Consider the following 20,673-nt stretch of genomic DNA (forward strand, 5'->3'; position numbering starts at 1 on the left):
AGAGAATTCCTTGGGACCCCCAGAACTACTGTCCCCATTTGAAGATGTTTCTTTTACTACTTTTCCTGGGGACAACCCAAAATTTGGGATTTTCTTTCAGTTTCACTTTCAATGGTAATGAGGACAAATAGAGAGGGTGAGTCTCCCTAATTGGGGGCACAGACAGTGACAAAAACTGACAGGGGTTCTAATCCCTCTCCACTCTATTCAAAACTAAAAAAAAAAAACGTTTTCCCCTTAGTTATGCTTTAAGGATTATCATTATAACATTTTATTGTAAAGGCATTTTTTACTGAGGACAAAAAGGAAAATTGTAGTAGAAAAGAAACTAGAACGATTTAAAAAGAAGTTGATACTGTACATCAGTGCTGTATCTTGGCCTAGGCCAACAAGGCCCAGGCCTAGGGCAGCACAAAACCTAAATACACCACTGCTGTACATGAAAGTGTTAGTGAGACACGCATGTATGGAAGACGAAAAGCAAGCCAGCCAACATCTTGATTGTCAAGAAGACTCCATAGTGCACATCTGTCAAACACAAGGACATGAGGCCAATCTGGCCCACCAGGCCTGGTCATGTGGCCCTTGCACTCAGTTTTGCAGCCTGAATGTGGCGGAACTCCATTCCTCCAGCTCCCACCCTCCGCTCCCTCTTGCCTTCTGTGTTACAAGGGACAGCTTTGCTCTCAGCGGCTTCCAGATCTAACAGATCCCTGCATGCACTCATAGCAGAGCATGGAGGGAACAAATCTCCAGAGCCCAGGGAGAGAGAGAACAATCTTCCTGCAAGGCAAAGCACAGCCACCTACACAGGGAGGTACTAGAGCTGAATACACAGCAAAGCCACCTACACAGGGAGGTATTACAGCTGGGTCAGGTAGAAGAGAGTAGAGGTGTGAGGCAGCTTTGAGGGGGAGAGGGGTTGGGGTTGCACACTGTGCGTAGCGCACCCCTAAATCCTGTACTCTGTATGTAGCACACCTCTAAACTGTGCACTCTGTGCATAAGGCACCCCTGGAACTGCACTCTGTACGTAACACACTCTCGAACCCTGCGCTCTGTACGTAGCGTACTCCCGAACCCTGCGCTCTGTACGTAGCGCACTCCCGAACCCTGCGCTCTGTACGTAGCGCACTCCCGAACCCTGCGCTCTGTACGTAGCGCACTCCCGAACCCTGCGCTCTGTACGTAGCGCACTCCCGAACCCTGCGCTCTGTACGTAGCGCACTCCCGAACCCTGCGCTCTGTACGTAGCATACTCCCGAACCCTGCGCTCTGTACATAGCGTACTCCCGAACCCTGCGCTCTGTACGTAGCGTACTCCCGAACCCTGCTCTCTGTACGTAGCGTACTCCCGAACCCTGCACTCTGTACGTAGCGTACTCCCGAACCCTGCACTCTGTACGTAGCGTACTCCCGAACCCTGCGCTCTGTACGTAGCGTACTCCTGGACCGTGCGCTCTGTATGAAGCGTACTCCTGAACCCTGCGCTCTGTACGTAGCGTACTCCTGAACCCTGCGCTCTGTGAGTAGCATACTCCTGATCCCTGCTCTCTGTGAGTAGCATACTCCTAAACCCTGCACTCTGTACATAGAACACCACAGATACAAGAGGCCCTTTAAAGGCAACCCTCCTGCTAGTGCGGCCTGCAATGAAATGGAGTTTGAAACCCCTTCCATAGTCCATCTCAGGAGTGAGCAAGAGTGGGTGGCTCCATTCCTACATGCAGTGGGACCATGGACATTAAACGTAGCCACCCTCTAACAGGAAGTCTGATCACAGCAACAAACAAGGGAATCTGCAGATGTGGAGGAGGCTGACAGCAATAGAAGGGCCTTTTTTAAATGTTAAGAATACATACTTGCACAGAGTTTTTTCTCTTTTTAACCAGAGTTTAGTGTCACATACATTTCTACAAGGTGATAAACATTCACACCCATATCTTTTGACGTCCAGTCTACTTCATCATCCAAGATAAGCTGTATCCTGGGGTAGAAAAAGAAATTCCCTTGGAAACGGATAACATTTTGAACAAGAAAGCTTACCTACAGCAGCTGCTGTTTTTGAAGTCGGGAGATTAGTGCAGTCCCCTATGCCAAAAACATTGGGGTACTTCTTATGTTGGAGGGTCTCCTTGTCTACATCCACCCAGCCACCTGCATCTGCCACGGGGCTGTTGACTAGTACATCTGGTGGTCCCATGGGAGGGGTCACATGAAGCATTTCATACTGTGAGACATAAGAAATGGGTGATTTGTATTACTATCATTACCTACACCTACCATTGCAGTGCATTACTATCATTACCTACACCTACCATGCAATCTAAAAGGAATTGATAAAGATTAAAACAATATTTTTTACATAGCAGCTGTATAAAAACAGTACATTAAGACGCCACTCACACATTCGAGTAGTGGGAATGCACATTCCTGCTCATGTTTTTGTGCATTTTTCACGTATTTCAGCAGCGCATGCATAGGTCAGCCCGTTAACTTAAAGTCTCGTTCACACTTTGTGTAGCAGGAAGGCATGTTTTTGTTTTTTTTACCACGCATTTTCGTGGGTTACGCATAGGGCAGCCCATTCACTTCAGCACGCATTTTCATGGGTTACGCATAGGGCAGCCCATTCACTTCAGCACGCATTTTTGTGGGTTACGCAAAGGGTAGCCCATTCACTTCAGTGGGCTGCCCTATGCGCAACAAAAGCACCAAAGAAGCCTCAGAACCTTTTGGGTATGGATCGTCTTGCATTTTTTCAGCGTGCGTTTGCCGCAATTTTCGCAGGTTTTGTCTCATGACAAGCATGGCAAAAATCACTCAGCGTTTGGGATGCCATTAAGAAATAATGGCACTGCAGGCACATCACGTGTTTTGCCTGGTTTCTTAAAATGCAGCCAGAAACACATGATTCTGTCCATGGGCTGTCAAATGTAAATGGGCCCAATGAATTTAAATTGGATATCTGGAGTTTTTCCAATAAAGAATATGCAGCAATTGAATATTTGCTACAACATATATATTCATGTTTCTTTGAACCTAATTTTATTTCCTTATTGAAACACATTGAGGCCCTATTCACATTCATGTAACGGTGAACACGGTTCTGTTCGTAATTTTTTTAGAGCAATTAAAAGTGATTGTTAACCCACTTGCAGGACTTTGTATAATTCTGTTTGTCTCCTAAGCCTGTGTGTCTCCGTCTCTGTGTTTTTAAAAAACAAATGCTGTGAATACCTGATTTCACTGTGCTGCTCGGCGATCAGGTGACTGACTGGCTCTCTCCTCTCCCCGCCTGACAGGTGCAGGGGGCGGGGCCGAGATTCCCCTGCTAACGCCACTCGGAGGAGAGAGCCAGCCTGTCACGCGATCGCCGAGCAGCACACTGCAATCAGGTATTCACAGTAATTTTTTTATAAAACACATAGACAGAGGCACACAGGCTTAGGAAACAAACAGGATTATATAACATAAACAGTTATTTGAGCAGCAGGAGGGGCGGGCGAGCCGTGACACAGAGCTGAAAGGCAGGGAGGGGAGGGGGGAAGAGGACACAGAAGAGCAGAGAGCAGGACTGCAGATGATGGAGGCACGTACACTGACCACGATGTCAGGGCTCAGCAGCCATGATACACCAGGGTCAATGTACAGGGGGAAGGCAGAACCAGGCAGGATCAGCCAGGTTTTTTAGGTGATACAGTGGGCCAAATTACACAGCACAAGCACTGTGCTGTATAACATGCTTTAAAGGAACAGGATCATTTTTTTTTTTCTTTAGGGTAACAAGCGCTTTAAAATGCGTTTCCATGTGTCGCGCATAGGGCAGCCTGTTCACTTGAATGAGCTGCCCTATGCGCGTCGCATGTCGCAACAAGGAAGTCCTGAGATCAAATTTTGGCCTTGAGCCAGGTGAGTTTTTGCACATGCATTTTTCTGCGATTTTCATGCAACAAAATTGCACTGTGTTTGGGGTGCCATTAGGAATGAAGGGCACCCAAATGCGCGTTGAATGTTTTGCTGAAAATTTAAATGCAATTTGGAATTACAGGCAGAATTGCGTCGATTCCATCAGACAATTCCAAATTGCTAGGTGTGAACAGGGCCTAAAGCTAAAGTTAAGGTATGCATTAGTTACACTGTTCCAGCTTGCACCAATGTATGTACAGTATGTATTAGGGCTGCACGATATTGGAAAAAAATGACATTGCATATTTTTTTCTCCCCAACGATATATATTGCAATATTAGTGCAGCCTACTGATTGTACCATACAGGGTTAATGATCTTGTAGGGAAGTAGCGCAGCCTTCTGATTGTACCATACAGGGTTAATGTTACTGTAGGGAAGTAGCGCAGCCTTCTTCTGATTGTACCATACAGGGCAGGGCAGGGTTAATGTTACTGTAGGGATGGGAAGTAGTGCAGCAGCCTTCTTCTGATTGTACCATACAGGGCAGGCCAGGGTTAATGTTAATGTAGGGAACAGGTTAAGAAGACAGTGCGAGTGTGGTGGTGGAAGGCAGAGAAGTCGGGACTCACAGTGGTGGTAGAAGGTAGAACACAGCCTGACATCCGTCCCACATGTTCAGTCTGCCCTGCAGCTAGTTCTCCTGACTGAGCGGTGAGCGCCGTGAGCAGCGCACAGCGAACCAATCACGTCGTGAGTGGCGGCACAGCGAACCAATCAGGTGTGCAGGCACGCGTGATTGCTTCGCTGTGCCGCTGCTCACGGCACGCTGCTCACCGCTCACTCAGGAGAACTAGCTGCAGGGCAGACTGAACATGTGGGACGGATGTCGGCGGTGTTCTTTTACCTTCTACCACCAATTGTGAGTCCCGACTTCTCTGCCTTCCATCGCATGTTCCGGCGATGTGACTATCGCCCACGCTCGCAGCACGATATCCATGTGAACATCGAATATCGTTCAGCCCTAGTATGTATGTATGTGTCGTACCTGTGGGATTCCTTGTGGAAGCTGGAAATCCCTGTCGCAGGCGTTGGTACTACAGTGATGCCTTCCAGGTCCCGTGCTGAGCAGCTGCCTTGCTTCATAGTGAAAACAGGGGGTCACTCGTTTGATATGGGTGCCATTCACAAAATGCCTTCCTCAAGTCAGAGGAAGCCTTGCATTCAATGGGAAAAATACAAGGCGTTTTGTAAATCATGCCAGTGCCAAGTGAGCAATCCCCTGTGTTCACTATGCAGCAGGGCAGCTGCTCAGCATTGGAACTGAAAGGCAGCAGAGATCACTGGAAAAGCGGCAGCTGCTACAACGATTTGCAACTTCCACAGGGATCCTTCAGATATGGGACATGCATACTTCCCAAGCTGGACCAATGTAACTGCACAATAAAATTCATACCTAAACTTCATCTTTGAAATACCCAGAAGCTGGACAACTGTCATGGCCAATTATGCACCTCAAGTTGGCTATGTGAAGAACTACCACTGCTGGTCTATATTTAACGCCTTAAGGACCTCTGATGATATAAATATATTCACTTCATCTGAGCCTCCCAGGCATGTGTATACACATCCTAGAATGACCAATATGCTATGTGCGCTCTTGACAGGACAGCTTGACAGCCACCGTCAGTCTGTAAACAGAAGCAGCTCCAAACAGCACCTGCCTGATGACTCCAACAGATTGCTCCCCTCATTTCTGGAATACTTTGCTGCACCGATAAAATGTTACAGCCTGGAACAGCAGATCACAAATTTGTTCTGTGACCTAAACACAGGAAAGCTTGACATTGATTTTTTTTTTTTTTTTTTTACACAAATGAATATGCTTTTTAAACCTTAAATAACCCCTAGTAACACAAATTAGCCCTGTGTCCAAATACCCCTCCCCCCTTATCTCCTTGGCTTTTTTTTTTTTTTCTTGTTTCTTTATTATTCATATATATTTTGTAAGTTTATTTTTTTGTGTGTTGTGCTAAAAAAAGAAAACAAACTTTTAAAAAATAGTTTAATTTGTTTCAGAATATCATCAAATAATTTGAAGTTGTGATAAACGGGGAAGGTAGTATAGAAAAATGTGTCTGCAGTGACACTATTTACTTTTAGAGCCCATTCACACAGGGGCGACACGACTTGCCGGGGCGACCTGTGCTGTGCACCGCGACCTCGGCGCGACATGCACGGACTTCATATCATTGAAGTCAATGCAAGTCGCCTCCAGGTCGCCCCAAAGTAGTACAGGACCCTTTTTCTAAGTCGGAGCGACTTGTGTCGCTCCTATTAGAACGGGTCCTGTGCTAATCAATGGCAGGCGACCCACTGCGACTTATCAGGCGACCAAGTCGTCTGACAAGTCGCGCTAGTGTGAATGGGGACTAAAATTTCCAATTTTTTTTACCTCTATTTTTGTACTAAGTTTGCATTTAAAATATATGTATCACTCCAATTATTAAAGCTGAAGTTTAAGTTTTAATTTTATTGTATAGTTACATTGGTCCAGCTTCAACCTATACGTTGCTCCAGCTTCAACCTATGTAAGTAAGTATATTTTATACCTGGATGATCCCTGAAGCAGCAGAAAATCACTTTAGTTATAGCAGTATTCTTCTGATTCCAGTGCCGAGCGGCTGCCCTTCTGCAAAATAACCGCAGATGGCTGCTCACTTGGCACTGCTGCCATTCAAAGAAAGCTAGGTAAAAGAAAGTGTGACATAAGGAGCCAATAAATTTGGGAGAAACCAGCCCTGAGTAATGTAGAAAAATATAAAAACCCCCAATATTAACCCCAATCTCACCACCAGGAGAGAGGGGCAAGAAAGAGGTTTGGGCAAGAAATGGGCCTTTAAATGATGACTCCCAAATAAATGCAAACTACAAAGTATATTAAAAAAATATATACATATTAATTTTTATTATTACAAAGAACAATGCAATATACAGGCATACATTACACCAAAGGGTCAAATAACGCCCCAATAGGAAGATTGAACATAGATAATATTGTGTTATTAATGGAAGTCAGGACACAACTACTGTCAAACAACAGTTTTGTCCTGATTTCCATTAATAACACAATATTATGTAAATTCCATCTTCCTATTGGGGTGTTATTTGGCCCTTTGGTGTAATGTATGCTTGTATGTTGTATTGATCTTTGTAATAAAAATTATTATGTATATATTTTTTTAATATACTTTGTAGTTTGCATTTATTTGGGAGTCATCATTTAAAGGCCCATTTCTTGCCCAAACCTTTCTTGCCCCTCTCTCCTGGTGGTGAGATTGGGGTTAATATTGGGGTTTATATATTTTTCTACATTAAAAAAAAGCCTTGTATTTTTTTTGTTTTTATGAATATAAGGCATTTTCTGATTGGACCCATCAGAGAAGTAAATATAAGGCATTCTGTGAATTGTGGCAGTGTCACCACTGTGATTACAGAAGGGCAGCTGCTCCACATTTCACCCCAAAAGCTGATGCAATCAATGTAGTAATTGCCATTACAGCATCCTCAAAGATCGCTTAGGTAAGAAAAATGTATACTAACAAGGCTCCAAGCTGGACCAATGTTACTATACAGTAAAATGCATACCAAAACTTGCTCTTTAAGGCCCCATTCACATCTGACCATAGCTGAAATGGATGCAAAAAAGTGTATTTCTTCACGCTTTTCTGAAATGCAGTTAAAAACGTAGCAATGTGAGTTAGGGTGTCATTTACTCCTAATGGTACCTCAAACGTGCTAAAAAAAAAAAAAGAAGGCATTTTGTCATGCCAAACCATATGTCCCACCAAAAATAGCAAAAAAATGTGACGGTCCTACATCACTCAGGTGTGAACACAACCTAAGTAATTGTAAAATATAATGGCAAATCAACAGGTCCATATCTGAATAGTCAAAATTGATTTGATCAACAAATGCTAGCTCTGAAGTGGTTAATCAGTTGTAGGCCTATCACATCCTGTCCTTACGATTACTAAAGCCCCGTACACACGATAAGAAATTCGGAAGGGAAATTTCGTCCGACGACCGATCTGCCGATTTTCGGATTGTTAGTATGGTGCTTTCGACAGCCGCCTCCGACTTTTTGGCTGACAAAATCCTGATGTGCAGGCTATAAAATTTTTGTCCTCCGTCAACACACGTCCGATTTTCGTCTCATTAGTACAGATTTTGACGGGGAAAAAACTTATGAGCAAGACTGGGCATGCTCAGAGATGAAAGAACACATAGAAAGCAATCCAACACATGATGTCACTTCTGAAGTAGAATTCTGTCGTACGGGAAAATTCGTGTGCAGTCTAGAGCACATTCCAACCAACAGACACCACTCTGGACAAAAGACGGACAACCGGTCGGCGGAAATTAGTAGCGTGTGTACGAGGCTTAAGACCCCATTCACACTTCACGTAGCGGGAATGCACAATCCCACTTTTTTTTTTTTCTGCATTTTTGCTCATCACACATAGAGCCCATTGACTTAATCGGGCTGCCCTAGGTGTAATAAACGCATCAAAGAAGCTCATGTGCCAAATTTTCGCACCGAGTCAGGTGCATTTAGCGACACACGTTTCCATGCGATTTTCCCTCTTTTTGGCATGCAACAAACACAGAAAAATGTAACTGCATTTGGAGTGCCATTAACAAATAATGGCACTGAAAGAGTGTTGTGCGCTTGCTGCATTTCTGAAAATGTTGCCTGCATTTTAAAAGTGGCCAAATGTGAAAGCAGCGGAAACTGGAAAATAGAAAACAGGCTATATAAACTGCTTCTAAACATACAATCTTGCGCTATTAACCTTTAACAAAAAGAAACTAAATACAACTTTAAATAATGTACACAGACCACACCCTCAATCAATAAATATTATAAAAATAAAATATATTTTTATAAAATAATAATAATAAATATTAAATAAATAAAATATAAATATATATATTTTTTAAAGATTAATAGTGCTAAGCAATTAATACAACAGAAATTTCTGTGAATATTGTCCGATCATAAGCACATGTTCAAATTAAGATAAAGGTCCTCTGTGAAAAAGGAAACACAGTTGCTTTCCAATCCACTGTGAATACCCCGCTTGTTAAGTTAAGTACAATGTAACCTTCCTTCTCCAAAGATAAAGAAAAAACCACCGCGAGTGTTCACCGTCCACCAGAAGGACACCAGAATAACTCACCAGAAATCCATGACCTTATGGTAAGGTATGGTCAAAGCTTGTCCTTATCAACGAATATATGACTCATCAAATGTGATAAACACAAGAGGCGTATTTAAATATGAGACTCGTCTTCTAATGCACTGGGTGGTAAACACTGGACTATCTGATTGGAGGTTCCTATTTACCTGGAAAACTTTGGTTTCTCCTGGTTTATCAAGGTTCTCAAACACGGCTTCTTGTTTTTCAGGTCGGACCTCAATAAGGTTATGTCTAAAGTTCACAGTGATGTCCCGCTTTTTGATTATTTCCAGAAGGGCATCTGCATACTTCTTTACCCCAAAAATGACCCCCAAAGATGTGTTGAAGAAGAAGTTAGCATCGGATCGTTTTCCATTCTATGGGTGCAAATGAAGAAAAAAAATACCCATTACCAGAGCTGCAACAAAGGGTTTTTTGGTAGGTTCAAGCAACATCTTATTTTAACTGCAGTACCATTAGGCAAAGCATTACCTTTCATCCGCCCGGCAGGCTATAGTGACTGATGACATTTATATACCCATTGTTGGGCTCCAGGACTTCAAACAGCATTAGTAGTGTATACAGTATAGGTAAATGTACATACACAGTACATAAGAAGAATGGCCCAATGCAGTAAATACCACCATAAGTAAATAAAAAGGAGAATAAGTAAATACGCTATACCAAAGCTGGAACTTGTAAAAATCAATATATGTGCATATATATATATATATATATATATATACACACATACATACACACACACAGTATATATATATATATATATATATATATATACACAGTACTTCAGGCTTTGGATATGTTTCCGCATGACAGCCCGACAGGTCTGCAGCTACGCAGCTCCATACACAGCATACTGAGAGGCACGGTGTGCACACCTTTCTATTACAACCACCATTAACTTTTTCAGCAATTTGAGCTACAGTAGCTCTTTTATTAGATCAGACTATCATCAGTAAATTTTGACTGCCCTGGACCCTGTCGCTGGCTCAGTGTTCTAGCCATTACAATTTGGCCCTTGTCAGTCACTCAAATTACACTTGCCTGTTTTTTCTGCTTTCAACACACCAACTTCAGAGACAACATGTTCACTTCCTGACAAATATATCCCATCCACTTCCAGGTGCCATTGTAATGAGACAATCAACGTTATGCACTTTACCTGTTAGTGTTCATAATGTTATGGAGGATCGGTGACACACACACTATTACCAAAAGTATTGGGACACCTGCATTTACACACTCATGAACTTTAATGGCATCCCAGTCTTAGTCTGTAGGGTTCAATATTGAGTTGGTCCACCCTTTGCAGTTATAACAGCTTCAACTCTTCTGGGAAGGCCGTCCACAAGGTTTAGGAGTGTGACTATGGGAATGTTTGACCATTCTTCCAGAAGCATATTTGTGAGGTCAGGCACCGCTCTAACTCATCCCAAAGCTATCAGGTTGAGGTCAGAACTCTGTGCAGGCCAGCCAAGTTCTTTCACCCCAAACTCGCTCATCCATGTCTTTATGGACCTTGCTTTGTGCACTGGTGCGCAGTCATGTTGGAACAGGAAGGGGCCATCCCCAAGTTTTTCCCACAAAGATTGGAGCATGAAATTGTCCAAAATGTCTTGGTATGCTGACGCCTTAAGAGTTCCCTTCACTTCAAGTTCCTCCACCCCAAACTCGCTCATCCATGTCTTTATGGACCTTGCTTTGTGCCCTGGTCCAAATCATTTGGTGTTTTGGGGGGGTTATGGTGTGGGTGGGGTTGATTATGGGGATGGCTCCTTCCTGTTCCAACATGACTGTGCAGCACTGCACAAAGCAAGGTCTATAAAGATATGGAGGCTTTACTTCCTTATGTCCATACCTCCAGCTGGGAGAATAGTAGTGACATCACCAAATCATACTCTAAGGCTTCTTTCACACGGCTGCTCCGGATTTCTAATCCGCTGTGGGACTTTTTTTTTTTTTTTTTTCACGGAGCGGATGACATTTGTGTCATCCGCTCCGTGTGCCCGCATATCATCCCATCCGTTTGCGGATGATATGCGGACATAATGTATGTCTATGGCATTGCGGATGTCAGCGGATGACACCGCTGACATCCGATTTTCCTTCCTTTCTGTTTTTTGAACGGAGGAAAAATAGGGTTCTGTTCCGTTCCAAAAAACAGAACATAACTGAAAGGAGGAAAATCGGATGTCAGCGGATGGTATTCCGCTGACATCCGCAGTGCCATTGACTTACATTATGTCCGCAAATCATCCGCAAAAAAATAGGATGATTTGCGGACAAGCGGAGCGGCCGTGTGAAAGAGCCCTTATTCTCCTGAGACTGGCAGTCAGAAGCAGCAATGCCTTAGATCTCACCCCGCATATATAAAATCTATGGGACTGTAGTTACAGGAGTTTCTTGGGCACACTGACATACCATGAAGTGCACTGATATTTTTTAGGAGGACCATGGGTAGATTTTTCAGGGTCCTACTTAGGCACATTTAACATGTCTAAATTTTTCACATAATCACATTTCCATATTAGCAACTGATCAAATCTTCACTTTTTGAGTTTAGTTCCACTTTAGGAGAAATACATGAAAGAGGGCAGTAAAAAAAAAAAAAAAAAAAAAAAAACTGGAGGTCAGGAGCTAGAAAAAGACAACGAAAAAGGAGAACCTAATAATATATTCAATCATATCTAGGCTGAATGATGAAAAGTCATTACTAAACTACAATGCATGAGTAAACATATAAATACATTTAAAAACGGTAGCAAAAGTACATATAACAAAAGCTACCATAAAGTAATATTTTGTAATTGCATTAAAATTAGTTGGTTACATCAACAAAGATAAAGTACAAAATATCTCGATCATATAAAAATACATAGATTAAATGATTTATGGATTGAAAAGTGTTTACTGATGATTCTGACTCTTATGAGTGCAACGACTTCTTTTTATTAATAAATAATCACCAACTACGCTTTTCTGGGGCACTTGTAGGTTTGATGTAGAACAGAAAACATTTAGGTAATAAAAGTTAACAACATACTTTCCTAAGATACTCGTCCGATAAATACATGATTTTCTGTGGAGCGCCCGCACATTTCACTGGAGTGTTGGGGAAAGTGAAAATTGCATTTCCCTGTTTAAAGTCCTGCAGAGCCTTCCAGGTCTTCTCCACGGTTTTTACAGAGTAGTTGGAGCCAATTTTGGGGTAATTAAATGCTTCAGGCAGTCCTTTAATCTGTCATGCAAACACAGGTAAGGTCAACACAACGAGGGTTATGAAATACAATACACATGGTAATAATTCAACCTAAAAAAAAGCTGCATAGCGCTTTATCCATTGCAACTCCATGTAAATTTATTCTGTGCAAATAGGACAAAACTGTATGTCTTTGGGTTAGTTTAATACAACTTGAAAGTGTAAATGTGGAAAATACTGCATTATGGCAACTATATGGCGCTGAGGAGCACACATATTTACTATAATAGCACCATCTAGTGGGCCTAATGTGGTATTTTCCTCATTTACACATCCAAATTGCAGAAAATTCACCCGGAGAACATTTGGTTTTGTCCCATTTGCACAAAACAAATTTACATGCAATCCTGATGGATGAACATCTATGTCGATTTTTTTTAAAAACTCTTTTTATTGACGAATGTGCATTACATTATCATATTCAACATAATGCTCAACATGAGCACCACATCACAAAGTACAATTAAACAGATATACAGTAAACCCCCCTCCATCACGGGGGTTACGTTCCGGAACCAACCGCAAAAAGTGAAAATCTGCGAAATAGAAATACCCTATTTAAATACACTCTAGGCATGTTTTTATAACTTTCACTGTACTTTTAAAAGCATTTTAAGGTCTTTAAACACACTTTTAAATCAATAGAAACACATTTAAACACATAAAAGATACTGAGAGAGAGAGAGAGCAAGAGCAATGGAAAACACAAAAATATTTAATTAACAATGATTTAATTAGAAAAATAATATTAATAGGTCTTACAGAAAAAAATGCAATATACTGGGACCGCAAAAACGGAACCGCGATATAACGGGGGTTTACTGTAAACCGTGTTAGTAAAAATACATACATAGCTTTGTAAAAGAGGTAACTTACATCAATTCCCCTGGGTGTATGAAAACATTAATATGAAGACCTGGGTCTAACAAGTACTATACCTTTCCCTTAAGACAGTAAGCCATATTATTTAGTTTGATTAGTTACTGGAAATAGTAATAGTTATCTATGTAGATTTTTAGTGGCTGGACTGGCAAGTTGGACATAAATAATAAAAACCTAAAAAATTAAACAGTTCCAAAATTATTGTCATGAGATCCTTTTAATTTACTGATATTTGTATAGTATTATTTAATATGGTGTTTTTCAAATCTCTCCTCAAGTCCTTAGCAAATCCTGCCAACAGTTACCATTTTGTGAATATCCACGCAGATAACAAAATTGTATAGCTGACACACTAGGTATTTTACTATGGATGTGGGGGGGGGGGGGGGGGTTACCAGCAAACCAGGACATTTTTATATATAATAACCCCATAGATCTTCCTCTAATGTGCTCTTAAAGTCAGGAATACTACACAAAGCCTGCCATGCAAAAAGATGACGAGAGAACACTGCCACCTAGTGGACTCGTTTATTAAGGTACTTTGGTTTCAGGTTCAAGTAATTTATTTAATGTAGGAAATGATGTGTGTTACAGCTCCAGCAACTGCGGTGTTCATTTTTTTTCCCACTTTAAAATGCTGTGATACTGAGGACAAAACTTAAAAATATCTATAGATTTAGAAACTGAAGCTGCCACGGTTTTGCCATTATTAGGGCCTATATTGACAGCTGAAGCTGATGTGTGTTTGGAACCAAATTTACTTTCAAAGAGTTTATTAAATATTTTACACATAAATTACAATCAATACGAAAATCAATACCAGTTCCGATAACAAGTATGGAACCGAATTTAAACGCAGGTCAGCAAAATCCCATTGACTTTAATCAGGCAGTGCCCATGGCAGCTCAGAGGTTGCATTTCACCCGCTTTGCCTTGGGTATCTTTGGATGCAGCGGGTCCTAATAAAGAATTTGAACTGCAAACAAAACAGGTCAATTTTTTTTTTTTTTTTTAGTTAAACACTGCATTTGCAGTCAAATAGTAAATAACGCCAATCGACATGAGCTCTGTCAAATCAGCCAGTGTATGGGCATTTCATAGTGAGCCTTTGGTTAGCCCACGAAGGGCAAATTAACATTTGCAATAAAATGCATACTTACTTGCCCTTGCCAAATACTCTACAGCTGCCTGAAGTGAAGAAACTGGAACTTGGAGGTAAGGCTAGAATAAGTCTTCTCTCCTTTTGGTTCCCAAGATGCAGTCCTAGGTGGCTGAGCACCCAGTGGCCAGATCCAAGGACTGTCAGATGGGGTTGGGTAGGGAGCCCAGAGCAAGCTCTAACCAGAGCTCTGACCCAACAAGGCTACTTATTTATACTTCTGTGGGCAAAGGAAGTGGTAGGGCATTGCAAGGATTGTGAATATACGCAGCTAGGGATGGGTGCGACATTTACATGAACCAGTTCCTTTGCTCTGTATGAACAAATTAAAAATTAATTGAACCCTCTATTGCCCACATTTTTTAATATCTATATGCCCAGGGCACATTTAGCAGCGTCAGTATACACCCTTGACAATAACTCAAAAGACTAATTTACATTCCTTTATAATTTATCTGACACACGACGGGGTGGGGGATGGGTGACACGCAATGACGGGGTGAGGGATGGGTAACACGCAATGACGGGGTGAGGGATGGGTAACACGCAATGACGGGGTGAGGGAATGGTGACACGCAATGACGGGGTGAGGGAATGGTGACACGCAATGACGGGGTGAGGGAATGGTGACACGCCATGACGGGGTGGGGGAATGGTGACACGCCATGACGGGGTGGGGGATGGGTGACATGCAATGACGGGGTGGGGGATGGGTGACACGCAATGACGGGGTGGGGGAATGGTGACACGCAATGATGGGGTGGGGGAATGCTGACATGCAATTACGGGGTTGGGGATGGTGACATGCAATTACGGGGTTGGGGATGGGTAACACGCAATTACGGGGTTGGGGATGGGTGACACGCAATGACGGGGTGGGGAAATGGTGACACGCAATGACGGGGTGGGGAAATGGTGACACGCAATGACGGGGTGGGGAAATGGTGACACGCAATGACGGGGTGGGGGAATGGTGACACGCAATGACGGGGTGGGTGACACGCAATTACGGGGTTGGGGATGGGTGACACGCAATGACGGGGTGGGGGAATGGTGACACGCAATGACGGGGTGGGGGAATGGTGACACGCAATGACAGGGTGGGGGAATGGTGACACGCAATGACGGGGTGGGGGAATGGTGACACGCAATGACGGGGTGGGGGAATGGTGACACGCAATGACGGGGTGGGGGAATGGTGACAAGCAATGACGGGGTGAGGGATAGTGACAAGCAATGATGGGGTGGGGGAATGGTGACATGCAATTACGGGGTTAGGGACATGCAATTACGGGGTTAGGGACATGCAATTACGGGGTTGGGGATGGGTAACACGCAATTACGGGGTGGGGGATGGGTAACACGCAATGACAGGGTGAGGGATGGGTGACACGCAATGACAGGGTGAGGGATGGGTGACACGCAATGACAGGGTGAGGGATGGGTGACACGCAATGACAGGGTGAGGGATGGGTGACACGCAATGACAGGGTGAGGGATGGGTGACACGCAATGACAGGGTGAGGGATGGGTGACACGCAATGACGGGGTGAGGGATGGGTGACACGCAATGACAAGGTGAGGGATGGGTGACACGCAATGACAAGGTGAGGGATGGGTGACACGCAATGACAAGGTGAGGGATGGGTGACACGCAATGACAGGGTGAGGGATGGGTGACACGCAATGACGGGGTGAGGGATGGGTGACACGCAATGACGGGGTGAGGGATGGGTGACACGCAATGACGGGGTGAGGGATGGGTGACACGCAATGACGGGGTGAGGGATGGGTGACACGCAATGACGGGGTGAGGGATGGGTGACACGCAATGACGGGGTGAGGGATGGGTGACACGCAATGACGGGGTGAGGGATGGGTGACACGCAATGACGGGGTGAGGGATGGGTGACACGCAATGACGGGGTGAGGGATGGGTGACACGCAATGACGGGGTGAGGGATGGGTGACACGCAATTAAATGGGTGACATAATGCTGTGGGGGTTGGAGAAGGGGACACGTAATGCTAGGTGGGGATGGTTTAAAAATACCAATGAATTTGAAGTTAAATAAATTAAAAAAACTATGAAAAAAAAAAAAAAAACGAAATATGCCAGGAGTCATATGTAAAAAAATTACTTTTTTAAAAGATGACCTTTTTGGGGAATTGGAAGGAGCTGTGCTGCTGTCACTGTCCCTGGGGTACATTAAGCTTTCAGGACTATCAATTACAGAGCTGCTGTCAATCATATGAGGCAAGGGGCGGAGCAGGGGTGGGGCTGCAGTCCAGAGCTCCAGATTCCCATGCCAATCAAAGGACATGGGAGGCGGAGCTACAAGGTACTCCGTGGCCGTGGTTGGTGAATACATAGTACACTAGTGTAAAGAAAAACTTGAGGGTTTAGTGTCACTTTAATTCTATTATATTTTTTTCAGAAAATTTGCGTTTAATAAATAGTTGCGCAAATATCACGTGAAACAAAAATTCCTAACTATCGCCTTTTTATTCTACAGGGCCTCTACTTTCAGAAAATATATAATGTTCTTGGGGTTTATGTAATTTTATTGACAAAAAATTAGGATTTTTACATGTATGCGACAAATTAAAAAAAATTGCTCTGGAGCCGATCTGGATAATAGCGATTTTCTCGTGCAACGGATTACGTTTTTGTATTATAGAGCAGGTGAACTGATAATATGAAATGCGTCATGCAGATGATGTGATACGGAAACCAGCCAGCTAAAGCCAAATTACAATGTACTCATTATTCTCTCTAACAATCCACTAGCAGGAAACTGTACCTCATTTGTTCTCATTAAAGCCACATCATCAGACAGAGCAACTAACAAATAAAAGGTTAAAAAATTGTTCTAAGGGGGGATTGGCTTTACCTGATCTTTATAAATATTTCCTGGCTGGGCAGGGGGTGGTGGCGCGACGCTGGCTTGCAGGGGACGATGGGGACTCCGCCACGGTGCTGGAGGCGGCTGTTTTGGGCTCCTACGAGAGTCTTCGCCTTTTACTGCATCGAGGGTCCAGGGCTACATTTCAGCTGACAGGAACGATGCGTTCTACCATCAAAGCCTGGGAACAGATGCAGGTGCTGGTGGAGCCAGGAGCCACTGATGTTTCCCCGGCCTCCCCATTGTGGTGGAACCCCAAGTTTCCTCATTTTGCCTCGATCCCTGATCCTACCATCTGGGCCGTTAAGGGGGTGAAGTTGCTGGGGGATATTGTCTCTGGTGAGGAGCTGTGCTCCTTTGATGCCCTGAAGGCGCGTTATGATCTTCCAAATGGGTATTTTTTTCGCTATCTCCAACTTCGCCATGCGTTTGTGGCACAATTCGGTTCCTCTCGGGTTGTGATTAAAGCTTCAGCTCTTGAAACAGCGATACAAGCGGCGGGTATGCGGAAGCCTCTCTCAGAATTGTACAGGGAATTGTTCGCTGTCACTCCGCCTGCTGTACGTAGATGTCGGGAACGCTGGGTGGAGGAGGTGCCTGACCTGGATGGTGATGACTGGGATGATATGTGGAGTTCACCCTTCGCCTACCTGGTCTCTGTGAGGGACCGTCTGATTCACTTTAAATTTCTGCATCGGATTTATTACACGCCGGCGAGGCTGGCACGTATTTATCAGACGGCCTCGGCGGAGTGCTGGCGTTGTTCCCATTCACCGGCGGACTTCAGTCACATCTTCTGGGGGTGCCCGGTGGTCAAGGACTATTGGGCATCCGTCTTAGCTTGTATTGTGGAGGTGGTTAAGATTCCGGTCCCCAGCTCCGTGGAGGTTTGCCTCTTGGGGTTGGTGGATGGCTTAGCTCCTGCGAGGGCCATTCGTACTCTGGTCAGCTTGCTGCTTTTCTATGCGCGCAAGGCTCTGCTCTTACACTGGAAGAGTCCCTTGGCTCCCACGATCCTTTTCTGGAAAGGCTTGGTTAATAAAGTGACTCCGCTCTATAAGGCCACGTATCTCAGTAGGGGGTGCCCCCGCAAGTTTGATAAAGTATGGAAAACATGGATAGACTCTCCGGCCTCGACCTCCGTAGATCAGCTTTAGTGTTTTATGTGCTACTGTTCGGGACTGTCTGGGGGGGGGGGGGATGGCCATGCCGGTCGGTGATATATTCCTGTTCATTGTGCTCTAACTGCATGTATAGAAGTCTCTCTATTTTTTTTTTTTTTTTTTTTTTTATTGACTAAGCCATGGGGTTGCTGCTAGTGGGCTCTGTGCTGGACTAATCTATAATGTTCTATGACCTGGTTACTGGATAATTGGAGCAGTCTTGAGGGGTATCTTTATTACTGATGGATGCTTTGTTTTTCCACTGGACGTGCTGGATGGAGCCTGGGGTGGGGGGGGGGGGTGGGTGGGGGGTGGTGTGGGAGGGGTTTGACCTGTTGTCACTGAGGGTGGTTGTTGCCCTGCGTGGCATTGTCTTGTCTGTTTTTTGTGTGCAAAAGTTCAATAAAAACAAATTTTCAAAAAAAAAAAATTGTTCTAAAGATCTTCCTATCCAAATAATGGCTCCTAAATCCATGGTGACATTATCCCTTCTACTGAAACCACTGGAACCTTATCCCAGGGCCTGCTTTGAATCTAGGAGCCAGTTAGCCAGTTAAAAAAAAGTTAGGAGTCAGTTTTTTTTTTTAATTACAAATCTTAAGGGTGGAATAGGTAACATGTACCTGAATGTGAACTTATCCTTTAACCCTTCCACAGGCCTTTTGTGTTCCAGGTCCTGCCAATATCCAGCAACTTCACAGAGCCATTGAAGAGGAGTGGACCAACATTTCACAGGCCACAATCAACAACCTGATCAACTCTATGCGAAAAATGGTGGTCACACCAGATACTGACTAGTTTTCTGACCCCCCCCTGATCCCCGAATACAGTAAAACTGCACATTTTAGAGTGGCTTTTTATTGTGGCCAGCCTAAGGCACACCTGTGCAATTATCATGCCGTCCGATCATCATCTTGATATTCCACACCTGTAAGGTGGATGGACTATCTCGGCAAAGGAGAAGTGCTCACTAACACCGATTTAGCCAGATTTGTGAACAATATTTGCCAGAAATAGGCCTTTTGTGTACATAGAAAAAGTCTTAGATCTGGGAGTTCAGCTCAAAAAAAATGGGGGGTAAAAACAAAAAATTGTTGCGTTTATACTTTTGTTCAATTATATATATATATATATATATATATATATATATATATATATACACAGTGGGTACAGAAAGTATTCAGACCCCCTTAAATTTTTCACTCTTTGTTATATTGCAGCCATTTGCTAAAATCATTTAAGTCCATTCTTCTTCCTCATGAATGTACACATAGCACCCCATACTGACAGAAAAACACAGAATTGTTGACATTGTTGCAGATTTATTAAAAAAGAAAAACTGAAATATCACATGGTCCTAAGTATTCAGACCCTTTGCTCAGTATTTAGTAGAAGCCCCCTTTTGATCTAATACAGCCAGGAGTCTTTTTGGGAAAGATGCAACAAGTCTTTCACACCTGGATTTGGGGATCCTCTGCCATTCCTCCTTGCAGATCCTCTCCAGTTCTGTCAGGTTGGATGGTAAACGTTGGTGGACAGCCATTTTTAGGTCTCTCCAGAGATGCTCAATTGGGTTTAAGTCAGGGCTCTGGCTGGGCCATTCAAGAACAGTCACGGAGTTGTTGTGAAGCCACTCCTTCGTTATTTTAGCTGTGTGCTTAGGGTCATTGTCTTGTTGGAAGGTAAACCTTCGGCCCAGTCTGAGGTCCAGAGCACTCTGGAGAAGGTTTTTGTCCAGGATATCCCTGTACTTGGCCGCATTCATCTTTCCCTCGATTGCAACCAGTCGTCCTGTCCCTGCAGCTAAAAAAAAACACCCCCACAGCATGATGCTGCCACCACCATGCTTCACTGTTGGGACTGTATTGGACAGGTGATGAGCAGTGCCTGGTTTTCTCCACACATACCGCTTAGAATTAGAATTAAGGCCAAAAAGTTCTATTTTGGTCTCATCAGACCAGAGAATCTTATTTCTCGCCATCTTGGAGTCCTTCAGGTGTTTTTTAGCAAACTCCATGCGGGCTTTCATGTGTCTTACACTGAGGAGAGGCTTCCGTCGGGCCACTCTGCCATAAAGCCCCGACTGGTGGAGGGCTGCAGTGACGGTTGACTTTCTACAACTTTCTCCCATCT

General features: G+C 43.7%; 1 protein-coding gene across 1 annotated transcript in view; it reads right to left on the reverse strand.

Moving 5' to 3' along the window:
• SQOR (sulfide quinone oxidoreductase) overlaps window positions 1-20,673 on the reverse strand; it is a 114,605-nt gene that overhangs the window by 28,223 nt on the left and 65,709 nt on the right. Inside the window, exons 5-7 of the mRNA XM_082254042.1 lie at window positions 12,216-12,410; window positions 9,319-9,528; window positions 2,047-2,230 (exon numbers count right to left, since the gene is read on the reverse strand). Coding sequence (XP_082110168.1) covers window positions 2,047-2,230; window positions 9,319-9,528; window positions 12,216-12,410 — 589 coding nt within the window. The remainder of the gene's footprint in view (window positions 1-2,046; window positions 2,231-9,318; window positions 9,529-12,215; window positions 12,411-20,673) is intronic.

This window comes from Pelophylax lessonae (genome assembly GCF_965119305.1).
Source record: "Pelophylax lessonae genome assembly, chromosome: 4".
Taxonomy (NCBI): Eukaryota; Metazoa; Chordata; class Amphibia; order Anura; family Ranidae; genus Pelophylax; species Pelophylax lessonae.